Source organism: Scyliorhinus torazame, chromosome 2, assembly GCF_047496885.1.
Source record: "Scyliorhinus torazame isolate Kashiwa2021f chromosome 2, sScyTor2.1, whole genome shotgun sequence".
NCBI lineage: Eukaryota > Metazoa > Chordata > Chondrichthyes > Carcharhiniformes > Scyliorhinidae > Scyliorhinus > Scyliorhinus torazame.
This window is the reverse complement of record NC_092708.1, coordinates 215,669,142-215,681,507: the sequence shown is the minus strand read 5'-3', so window position 1 is coordinate 215,681,507 and position 12,366 is coordinate 215,669,142. Positions and strand designations below refer to the sequence as shown.

General features: G+C 45.7%; 2 protein-coding genes across 4 annotated transcripts in view; one reads left to right on the top strand and one right to left on the bottom strand.

The window, feature by feature from the left end:
* Nucleotides 1–12,366, top strand: part of bmpr2b (bone morphogenetic protein receptor, type II b (serine/threonine kinase)) — a 490,709-nt gene that overhangs the window by 277,591 nt on the left and 200,752 nt on the right. The window lies entirely within an intron of this gene.
* Nucleotides 1,271–10,627, bottom strand: LOC140395662 (uncharacterized). The gene is made up of 2 exons (XM_072483710.1): nucleotides 9,304–10,627; nucleotides 1,271–3,494 (listed from the first exon to the last, which is right to left on the bottom strand). Exons 1-2 carry the CDS (start codon nucleotides 10,381–10,383, stop codon nucleotides 3,051–3,053), a joined length of 1,524 nt encoding a protein of 507 aa, XP_072339811.1. The 5' UTR covers nucleotides 10,384–10,627; the 3' UTR covers nucleotides 1,271–3,050.

The following is a 12,366-nucleotide window of genomic DNA, read 5'->3' as shown; positions in this document are numbered from 1 at the left end:
GCACCGACACATGAAAAACACCTGACTTTCCCCCCCAATCCCATTTGCCAGCACTTGAATGTTATGATGTGCCAAGTGTTCATCCAGGTACTTTTTAAAGGATGTGAGGCCTCTACCACCCTCCCAGGCAGTGCATTCCTGAGTGTCACCACCCTGTGGGTAAAAATGTTTTTCCTCAAATCCCCCCTAAAACCTTCTGCCCCTGACCTTGAACTTGTGTCCCTTCGTAACTGACCCTTCAACTAAGGGGAACAGCTGCTTCCTGTCCATGCCCCTCATAATCTTGTACACTTTGATCAGGTCACCCATCATTCTTCTCTGCTCCAGCGAAAACAACCCAAGCCTATCCAACCTCTCTTCATAAGTTTTTTTTTTTTCTTTTTTCAAAATAAATTTATCGTATCTAATTATTTTTTTCCAATTAAGGGGCAATTTAGCGTGGCCAATTCACCCACCCTGCACACATTTTTGGGTTGTGGGGGTGAAACCCACGCAGACCCAGGGAGAATGTGCAAACTCCACACGGACAGTGACCCGGGGCTGGGATCAAACCCAGGTCCTCGCCGCTGTGAGGCAGCGGTGCTAACCACTGTGCCACCGTGCCGCTTGTAACCGTATCTTTGACCAGTGCTGCCACACTCCCCTGCCTTTTTTTACTTTATCTTTCCTGAATACATTCTGGCCAGGAATCTTAAGCCTCCAATCCTCCCCTCATTTATTGTCGCTCTATCATAACCCCAGTTATTGCCTGCAACTCACCATCCATATAACATCATTTTTTTCAAAATCATATATTCTAAACTTGGGCATTTGTAATAGAAATAGAGAACTACATCTGCAATGGAAATAACACAGGCCCCCGAGTCTGCATGTGTCTCACCCCCACTACCCAAAGATGTGCAAGGTAGGTGAATTGGCCATGCTAAATTGCCCCTTAATTGGGAAAAAAAAATTGGGTACTCTAAATTTATAAATAAAATTTAAAAGTGGAAATATAATGAATCATGTAGTTAATCTCCACAGTTAGTCTACAAGAAATCCAAACATGATGTGAGTAAAACTCCTGTAGGTCCAACCTGTTTTTCCTAAATATGCTACAATTCCAACAAGTCATGTCTCAAACTACTATTCATTTTGTGTGATGCACTTTGGAACTGCTGAGAGATGTGATAAAATACAATGTAAATATAACATACATTAAAAAGGTAAAATTTACAGAGTTTGAACTGTGTCTGAAATATAAGGCAACAGAACTAGAGGAAATCAAATGAAAGTTTAGAGGTTTAGTTTCAGAATTATTCCTCTAGGATTCAATTTATTGGTTACTTGAAACAGCCTGAGCAGTTTTGGAGATACATCAATATTGGTCTAGTACCTATTTACAGTGTCAAACTTACACAGTACTCCTGCCTTACATCATCAACTCTGATTCTGTATCAATTTTGTGCTACAGTTTATTAGAGTTTTTTAAAGTCAGATTAATGCTTATCAGAATCAGTATCAGCATCAAATATTTCCAGATGAGACACATATGACATAGATGGATATAGAATATAAATTCCCTCTGCGCTTTCCTGTCAAATATGCTTAGGGCAGGTACAATGCAGGTTGAATGCACAAAAAATATCTCTCCCGTCCCATTAGGGCAGCACTGTAGCACAGTGGCTAGCACTGTGGCTTCACAGTGCCAAGGTCCCAGGTTCGATTCCCCGCTGGGTCACTGTCTGTGCGGAGCCTGGACTTTCTCCCTGTGTGTGCGTGAGTTTCCTCTGGGTGTTCCGGTTTCCTCCCACAGCCCAAAGACGTGCAGGTTAGGTGGATTGGCCATGCTAAATTGCCCTTAGTTTCCAAAAAGATGAGTTGGGGTTATTGGGTTACAGGGATAGGGTGGATGTGAGGGCTTAATGGGTTGGTGCAGACTTGAGTGGCCGAATGTCCTTCTTCTGCACTCTATGTTCTATAGTGTGGATTAGATATAGTGTAAATCTCCTACACTGTCGAGTCCAATACTCCCAAGTCAGATAAGGAGTTTACTCTTGGTCACTTCAACAATTTACCTTAGCCCATATCCCTGAGATTACATTAGTATGGGATTGTTTGTCTTCATACTCCAGCCATCCTGTGGCTTGTCAATTTAGTCCTAAATTTGACACAATTTCGTTCTGTGGGCCTATGCCCAATAGGACCGGAATTGATATTGTTCAAACTAATTCCTTTGTAAACCTTTATGGTTAACAGAAAAAGGTGCATATTCAATGTTGTAAGTGTCTACCCCCTTGCATCATCTAGTTGCATTCTGGTGATATGATGATGTTCAGGAACCCAGTGTACAATTCCTGTGGTGTTGGTAATGAACCAGGCAGTTCATACTAAAATATTAATGAATCAGTGCATGCTGTATCTTGGTCAGCAATGGAGTTTTAAAGCAGGTCACAGCTCTCTAATGTTGAGTAACTTCACAGCCAGTATATCATTGATCTGTGCAGCCCACAAAGACCCTACTTTTGATCCCCATTCTGAACAAAATTAACTTATTGCAACTGTGATAGCAATAGAGGCAATTGGGCCTTCACACCTTTTGCCTAGAAACAGGGAATATTAGCTTGGGTTCCTGCTGTAATCACTATCCAGTGACTTGAACTAGAAATTGTGCTTGGATGTTGTTAACAACAGTATTGTTCTCAACTACTAAAACTGGGCTCTTCCCATTTGAATAACCTATTGACATTTACGTTCCAATGTCATGAAGATTGGCCACTTGGGTATTTACCTGTAACTTGCAAAATTGAGCATATTTATGAGGGGATGGGAAACTATGTAAAACATCATCCATCCGTTGTACTAATACAAACTGCTGCAGATGCTGGAAATCTAAAGTAAAAATAGAAAATGCTGGAAAGTCTCAGCAAGCCTGGAAGCAACGATGAAGAGAGAAACAGAGTTAATCTTTTAGGCTGGTAACCCTTTGTCAGAACTATCTGGTACCAATGTTAATGGGTGTAATCCGAATCGTGCCGCAATGAACTTGGGATATACACTGCTTGTCACACTTATACGTTTAATTCTAAGACAATGTCTCCTTTCACTATTTTTAACTTTGTAATGGTCTGATGTGAAGACAAGGGCAACAGTGGGGAGGTCCTGGAAGGCATTTCAATCTTCAGTACACCATCCTGTTCTGTGATCGTCACCTCAGGTCTACTGAATATAGTTGTAGCTTCTTGTGGGTGATCAGTCCCATCTTCAGATATGATGATGATATTGCTTGGGCCTTCATCTTGAGAACTATGGTCTTCTGATGAGGAAGACGATGAGGGTGAACAAGCTGAAATCTTCTTCAGAGGATTGGGAGGCTGCAGGCAGTCCGACATGGCCTTCATTTGGGCAGGAGACGCTCTCCTGTAGCCTTTTGTCAAACTGCCTGTTGGCCCTGTTCGTTCTTTAATTGACTGCTCATCAAAGCCACGGTTGTACAGGGTTGTTGCACTGCTGACCTACACACACATATAGATAAAAAACAGTTAAGCCAGATTGGAATTCCAAAGAATATCAAATGTTGGATTGATTACAATTCAGCAAGCAAGCCTTGAGGAGTCTGGAATCATTTGAACTTCTAGCCTCACTTGGAGAAAAATCAGCTAGGATCAAACATCTAGATCACAATCCAGAGTCATCAATCCTCATCAGAGTCTCTGGCTAGAAAGTGCCTTCATCTGGATAGGATTTGGCTTGGCACTGGTACCTCTGTGAACAACTAGACAACAGTCATTGTCTTATCTCGTACTTGGATGATGTACCTAAGAATGGCAAGTTCTTACGGAACAGAACTCAGTAATATCATGGAGACAGAGAGGAAATTGGCAGGGAAAAAATTGATAATTAATTGGATAAGGATTGCTGATACCCTATATTACTGTAAAAAAAAAATGTAAAAAATAAATTTAGAGTACCCAATTCATTTTTTTTACAATTAAGGGGCAATTTAGCGTGGTCAATCTACCTAGCCTGCACATCTTTTTGGGTTGTGGGGGCGAGACCCACGCAAACACGGGGAGAATGTGCACTCCATACGGACAATGACCCAGAGCCGGGGATCGAACCTGGGACCTTGGTGCCGTGAAGCAGCTGGGCTAATCCACTGCGCCACCGTGCTGCCCTGTATTACTTTTAAATAAGACCAATTTTGAAGTTCATGCTGCTAGCAGGAAGCTGCCCACTAGTAGATTGAAAGGATAAAAAGTCATGAACATTACAATTCACCCACCTATTTTCTGTTATGTGCTGTTGGAGTAGAAGACTCACTGCTGCAACACAAACTTGGAAAAATACACATTATAAGTGGATCCAATTGCATGGATTTCTGTTGATTGAAGGATATAGCGAAGAGGCAGGAAGCTGAGATTGACAGACCATTTGAGCCTAATGATCCTATACCTGTTCCTAAATGTTCTGGTGTTTCAAAAATATTCAATAGTTTTATGCATTTAGCATTGGAAGCCAACAGAAATTTGATTTTATGGAGGTTACTTGAGATTGGATTTCCATATGGTTATGAAATCAGGAAAGCCACAGATTTGTTTCTCAAAATCAGTGAGCTAGGCAGTTGTATGGTCAGGAATATGAGTGGAGTGCACTATTTATGAAATTGGCAGCAGGAAACTGGAACAAAGCTCCCTCATTTATTTTGTAGTTCCAATGCTATTGTTCCTGGTACTGATCCAGACAACCCAGTGGATCATGTTCGATCAGCACCTTGCGCTGAGTTACCTGATTACAGGCATTGCAGTTACATAGAAATACATAGTATTATAGAGGACAGAAAAACGGCACTTGGTCCAACAAGTCCATGCTAGTGTTTGTACACCACTTGAACATCCTCTGATCCCTCCTCCTCCAACTGTGTAAACAAGACCCTGTGTTCTCTTCTCCCTTATTTGCTTATTCTGCTTCCCCTTAATTGCATCTGTATTGTTCTTCCCAACTACACTCTGTGGTAGTAAATTCTCAGAACACTCTTGAGTAAATGAGTTTCTTCTGGATTTCCTATTAGATTATATTAATGGTCTATAGTTTTGCTCTTGTCCTTATATCACAACACTTTCCCTATGTTGACTTTGTCAAAGCCTTTCCTAATTTTTTTTTAAGAGGCAATTTAGTGTGGCCAAACCACCTACCCTGCACATCTTTGGGTTGTGGGAGTGAGACCCACACAGACAAGGGGAGAATGTGCAAACTCCACACGGACAGTGACCTGGGGCCGGGATCGAACCCGGGGCTGGGATCGAACCCGGGTCCTCAGTGTTGTGAGGCAAGGCAGCATTGCTTTTTTAAAAAAAAAATTTTGAGTACCGAATTCATTTTTTCCAATTAAGGGCCAATTTAGTGTGGCCAATCCGCCTACCCTGCACATCTTTGGGTTGTGGGGGCGCAACCCACACAAACACTGGGAGAATGTGCAAACTTCACACGGACAGTGACCTAGAACCGGGATCGAACCTGGGACCTTGGCGCCGTGAGGCATCAGGGCCAACCCACTGCGCCACCGTGCTGCCCACAAGGCAGCATTGCTAACCACCGTGCTGCCCCACCTTTCATAATTTGAAAGATCTCCATCAGGTTGTCCTTCAGATTTCCCCTTCAAGAAAAAAAAGAGACCCAGCCTGTTCTTCCTTTACTGATTATAATCTCACAGCTCTGCAGCATCCTTGTAAATCTTTTTTGAGCCATCCCCAGTGCTTTTCCATCTTTTTTATAGTGTTACCTATGGCTCAGCTGTTTGCACACACACCTTTGAATCGGAGGGTTGAGGGTTGTCCCACTCCAGGACTTGAGCACAACACTCAAGTGCAGTATAAAGGGGTGCTGCACTATTGGAGGTGTCATTCTTCGGATGACATTAAACAAATGGCCTACCTGCCTCTCGGGTGGTCATAAAAGATCTTACAATCAAAGAAGAAAAGTGGATTATCCTTGGTATCCAGGCCAATATTTATCCCTCAATCAACACCACAAAAACACATTGGACGCGATTCTCCCAAATGATTCGAAGTTTATTTGTGGCGGGTTTGTTTGGGAGTTTCCCACTGCTATTCAATAACACTTGGCCACTTTTTTGGGCCCTGGGGAGTTTCTCACTGGTTTGGTCCACACTTCGAATTTTTTAGCACTGGGGAGCTGAACTCGAGATCTGGACGTCATTTTGAAAGGGTGCCCCAATCTCTAAGTGAGTTGTCCCCACCCATGGGCAGTGTCACCCCCCCCCACACACATGGACACTGTCCCACACCTCCCAAGTGTGGACAACCCGCTATGGTCCCTGAGAGCCCCCCCCATTTCAGGTTCCCCCAAGTCCCCTTACAGCACTCCCTCCTTTCCAGGAACCCCACCCATCAGCCTGATGGAGGCCCCTACTTACCTGCACACCCCCACCCTTCAAACCTCCTCTCTGCCCTTAATTCATGGGCATGGCCCCCTCGGGTCCTGACCATTGGCAGTGCCACCCTGGGCACACTTGCACTGGCATCCAGGCAATGCTCCTGCTTGCCTGGCAGTGCCATCCAGGCACCTTGGCAGTGCCAAGGTGACAGTACCAAGGTGCCAGTTGGGCAGTGCCAAGGTGCCCACGTTCCAGGAGGAGGGCCAGGGAGACACACTGCACTGGCCCTGACCATCTCGGGGTCTCCGATGGCCCGGGAGACCACCTGGGTGCTATTGCGCCTAGTCCACGTTTGTGTGGACCAGCACTGATCGGCGGCTGGTTGCAGCTCCCCTGGGGAGGCCAGAAAATCGGGAGAGGCTGGTGTATCACGGGTAAGTAGGTCTTAAGAAGGTTTAACACCTACTTCTGGGAGTGCCTTTTGGGCAGAGTTTCGACTCGGGTGCCTTGCGGGACTTGAGCGGATCCGCATGCGTGGAGGCTGCCGGGTGGCCCACGATAAGGCTCTTCCGAAGTTCTCCGGCCGCATTGTGCTCTCGCCCGAGCGCAACGAGGCCAGAGAATCGTACCCATTATCTGACCACTATCGTTTGCTGTTTGTGGGAGTTTGCTGTGTACAAATCGACTGCTGCATTTCCTATATTACAACATTGACTACACTTCAAAAGTATTTAATTGGCTGTAAAGCACTTTGGGGACATACTATGGTTATTAAAGGTGCTTTATAAGTGCAAATCTTTCTTTATCATAAAGCAGCCAGAATTGTTCAAGTCCTTCAAATGGGGCCTAACTAAGTTGTAATGCAAATTTAGAATACGTGTCATTTCCATGGCTCTCCAGAAATAAACCCTCGTGCATGGTTTGTGTTGCTCTGTGTTACAATTGGCCTCAGTGTCACTGGGTTAGAAAACAGAACAGGTTACAGGGGTTCCTGTTCGTAGTCAAGTAACTCAACTGGGTTCAACTGTAGTTTACCCATGGTTAAACTGCCTGATGATACTGAGACTTTATGGTCACATGTGAAGAATGGCATCTGCTGAAACCAGTGCAGCCAAAAGTAGGTGTAATGTTCCTTGTTTTCAAGCCTTAGAAGAGTTAAAGTTCAAATCCCGGCTCTGGGTCACTGTCCATGTGGAGTTTGCACATTCTCCCCATGTCTGTGTGGGTTGCACCCCCACAACCCAAAGATGTGCAGGTTAGATGGAATGGCCATGCTAAATTGCCCCTTAATTGGAAAAGACAGTAATAATTTTTATTAAAAAAAGAAGAGTTAAAGGTTGTAATGTTTCTTCATTGTAGTTAGGAAGTTGGTAATTCAAAGAGATTGAAACTATGGCTCAGCATTGAAGTGGGACTCACCCATAGTTGAATCTCAGTGCTTCTGTGTTTCATACCATTTTCTAATCTATTATATAATCTATTAGGTGGGATTACTGGGTTACAGGGATACAGGGGATAGGGTGGAGGCGTGGGGTTTGGGTAGGGTGCACTTTCAAAGGGTGCAGACTCGATGGGCTGAATGGCCTCCTTCTGCACTGTAAATCCTATGATAAATTCAGCATTAAAGAACATTTGCTATTTCAGGTCCATTTAATTGACGCAGCTAGTCTAGTCAGGCTGCTAACCATAAATACATGAAGTATTTCCTGATGACCCACTGGGTAATGTTATTGATGCTCTCCACAGGCCAGAAGGAACCAGTTTGGATTTCCAGTCTAGGAGTTATTTGATCTGCCTCATAGTAGTATTAGCTGGTGCTAAAATGTGCCTCCCTTAAGTTACTAAAGAGCAAATCATCCAGAATTTCCACTCTTGATTACCATCCAGTGACCCTTACTAGGAAATCTTTCAATATGGATTTCAGACGAGAAGAGGATTGGGTTTGACCATAATGTTTTTCACAGCAAAATAGCCTTTTGATAGTCTTGTGAAGAACGGCTGCTTGGATGACATAATGTCGCCACAATCCCAGAGGATCATAGGCTGCTTTCTCCTTTGAGAGCTGACTGGTGGTGATTTAACCTGAGGATCACTACACCTCAGGTGAGGGCAACATTGGTGGGGCCTTCATGAATAACCTCAGCTGGTACGGGAACTGAAATCACACTGTTGGCTTCGCTCTGCATCATTAACAAACCTTCCAGCGGCAATGGAACAATAACCTGCAGTGCTGTGCCATTTGAGCACCTTTGTGCAGTTCTTTGCCCATGGAGCGTGAAGCACCACCAGTGTAGATTACTATGTTTGTGAAGCATCACTGCATGGTAGAAGGGCAGCGGAGCACCAGAATGCAGTACCACGGCAGTGGGGAATTGCATGCAACCCCATTTCTGGTGGAATACTGCTTTAGAGCCCTTGTATTCCACCAGTTAGGTGGTGTTGCATACAATTCTTCACTGCCATGGAGAAGCCTGGAGGCTAGTCCCCCCAAGCTATCTTTGCATAATCTGAAGACACCTTTGGACATGGGGAGAAGAGGATAGATGGACTCTCATCCTCTTTTAAAATGAGTTCTTTTGATGGTGGCATTAAAAATGAATTGCTTTTTGAGGAAAGTGAATACAGTAGTTGTAGAGACTGTCAATCAGACAGCAACAAGACACAGTTCACCTAGAAGTCCACATTCACTGTCTTCTTTAGAAAGATCTGAACTTCCCATGCAGACAAGTGGGCAATCCATTGTTTTACCCATACATGGCGCATTGTTACACACTACTTCATGGCACCACTGGTTGATGTGCTTCCCTCTAAATCCCTAGTCGCAAAAACATTCTGTTCAGGCATCAACATTCATGTTGTTGCAGTAGGAATTGCAATTATTCTAAAACAAGAGTCAGCTTTAAACAATTAACGTTCATATTGCTTACCCTTCCGGAGTGTCCCGTGTGGTGGCCTGAAATTCCTGCTGCTTCACATATCTCTTTGGAATATCGCTCCAAAGTGTGAACTCCTATTGCCTGCTCAGAAAACTGCATGCTGCCAGGCACGGGGCGGCGGTAGAATGGACCTTCTGAGGGAATCATACTAAGGTAGCGTCGCAGCAGAGAAACTATGCATCTTGGGTTTGGGGAATCTGCATACTGTCTTGTCTGGACTATTTTCAACTTGTCAAGGCTGTCCTGAGGATTGCTTGGCCTGCCTGTAAATTCCACATACTCACTGATCATGTCGCATCCAAATTCGAACTGGTCCACTGTTAGCTTATGGTGGTCCTTAGCGGCGCAGAGGGAAAAGACTTTGCACACGTAGAAGTACACAGCGTAACTGTAGCTCTTTGTATCTCGGAGATGGAAAACCACCTGCCACAGCCTCTCCTCGTCGTCCTCTGTATATGGCTGGGCCTGCTTCCTCACCAGCCCAATACCCAGCCTCTGCAGCTGCTTCATCCGATCGTCAAGGGTGGCCCGGAACTCGGCGAAGTCTGGCTTCAGCTTGTTGAAGAAATCAATGTCGCAGCGCCTGCAGTTCTCCCGCAAGTGCCGCAGGATTGAACAACACAGGAGACGGAGAGAGTTGGGCGGGTACTCCGAGCCGTCTTGTCTCCGCACTTCGAGCACGAACCTGCACAGCCAGAAATTCAGTTCATCGTGAGTGATTTCGTAGCAGAGTTCGGGCACGTAAAGGAAGAGTTCATTGCGCTGTACGCCCTGCTCCATGATGTAGCTATTTCGAGTTTTAGCCCACTCATCCCAAACTCTGACACCCCAGGCTGTTGCTTTTTTTGTGTTGTATGGAATCCCACTGTCTTGTTGCAAAGCCAGCAACCTCTTCTCCTCCATAGTGTGCTTGCCAGACCAGACTTTGCCCTCTTCCTTTGTCAACAAGCAGTCTTCTTTGTTGTCCAGATCAGGCTCCTTTTCTTGCTTAAAAGAGGTAGAAATCGGAGACAAAGAGGCAGCTATAGCTCTCGTATCTTCCTCAGCAACTTTAGGATCAAACTGATCCATTTATCAGCTAAAAATTGAAGTTCAAAACAGGCAGAAAAACAAAGGGAGAAAAGGAAAAGAAAACTGCTGCACTGAGACTTAAACTCGCCACTCAGGCTGGGGGCCCCCCGCAGGGTGTTATCAACAACAGCTGCGTGTTAACTGATATACCCCTGCAAGGCGAGGTTTAACTGCTATTCAGCTGTATTTGCAGAAATGATTCCCAAAGGCATTTCAGGTCACGTGAGCAGAACTGAGCGGACAGGGCTTGGCAAGGGTCCCTCTGTTCTTGAAGGAAATGGAATGAAACGAAATGCCAGCCCTCATCAGGCCCCTCATTAATCATCCCTAATGTGTATTTATTGCTGGCTGGCAAGGTAGAAGGCTGTCTGCTCTTATAAAAAGCAGATGAAGGCGGAGAGTTAAACAAGACTTGGCATTATGAATTCAGTGCTTTCCCGTCGCTGAGGCCTAGTTCATGAATGGTTCTTGTTTTGCTTCTTTGCTGTGCTTTGGGTGTGTGGAGGGGCGGGAGCAGGAGAAAACAGTATAAAAAGGATGGTGCAGTGTTCCTTGCCCCCCCCCCCCCCCCCCCCCCCCCCAATCCACCTACCCCTTTACAGGCCTTCAGTGAGGCTTTTATTGAAATGCTTTCAAAATGCTCTGTGAACTTCTCCTATTTGGAAATATAAGCCCTAAATAATGCCACACAAAGCTAATCTTTGTTGTAAAACCCCTTTTTAAAAAAGAATATTGAAATATGCAAAATACTATCATCTGATCATCATTAATGTTCAGATATAAGAGTAAGGGAGCACATTTTCTTCCTCTTAGTATAATTATTATAAAGGTGAAAAGAAGCACAGCAGTTCCTGTATCCGTCGATAAACCAGATAAGTCAGTGCTCCCACCCCCATCACTCTATTCAAACAAAAGGACTGGGCTCTACCATGTGTCAGGAAAAGGGATGGGAGCAGCAACCATTTAAAACTTGCACAGAAGCTTTCATTCAAATGCTGCAGCCCAAACCTTCATACAGGTCACAAGGAACAAATTGTAAGCTAAACGTATCCCCCCTCTTACCTCTTCACATACACCCCACCGGAAGCCCAGGCAGTGAATGGCCTGAACATTGAAAAATGCTGCCAGGTTGCCCAAATGTTGGTGGTGTTGGCTGCAGCTTTCTCGTCCGGCATTGGGACCCCCGCTGTGCTGATACAATTCAGCCTTATTGCTCGAGTTTATGCACTCTGGCTTACACACACTCGCATGTGCACTCACTTTCTCTTTTACTTTAATTCCCTCCTCTCCACCTCCACCTCGCAAAACAGAGGTTCCAGATCCACATCACCCTTACCTCTTACCACAGCCTCTGCCCACTCTGTAGCAGAGAGACACATCTATCAGATGATGGCACACCTGGCACCGCAGGGGTATGGGGGAGGACACCCGCACTCTGTGACCGTCAAGGTGACGGTCACCCTGAACATCTATGCCACGGGGTCCTTCCAGTCTCCGATGAGATCTGGGATCTCACAGAGCTCCGTCCACAGGTGAGTCCGCGTCGGCACGGAGGCCTTATATGCCCAGGTACCTCAATGCATTCAGTTTCATGTGGATCGAGCCCACCAGGATGCCCGGGCAGCGGGGTTCGCTGCCATCGGTGGGATGCCCCGGGTCCAGGGGGCGATAGACTGGATGCATGTCGCCCTACGGGCACCGGTGGATAACAGGCCGCTGTACACAAACCAAAAGAGGTACCACTCGATGAACATCCAGCTGGTCTGTGACCATCAGCTGCATATCATTCACCTCTGCGCCTGATACCCGGGCAGTGTACACAACCTCTTCATCCTAGCACACTCGGTGATCCCTGACATGTTCGAGGGGCAGCCCCCCTGGCTGCGGCCGTGGCTTCTGGGTGATGGGGGTTACCCGCTTCGGCCGTGGCTGTTGACACCTATCCGGAGGCCACAGACCACCGACGCGGAGTCCCGCTACAAT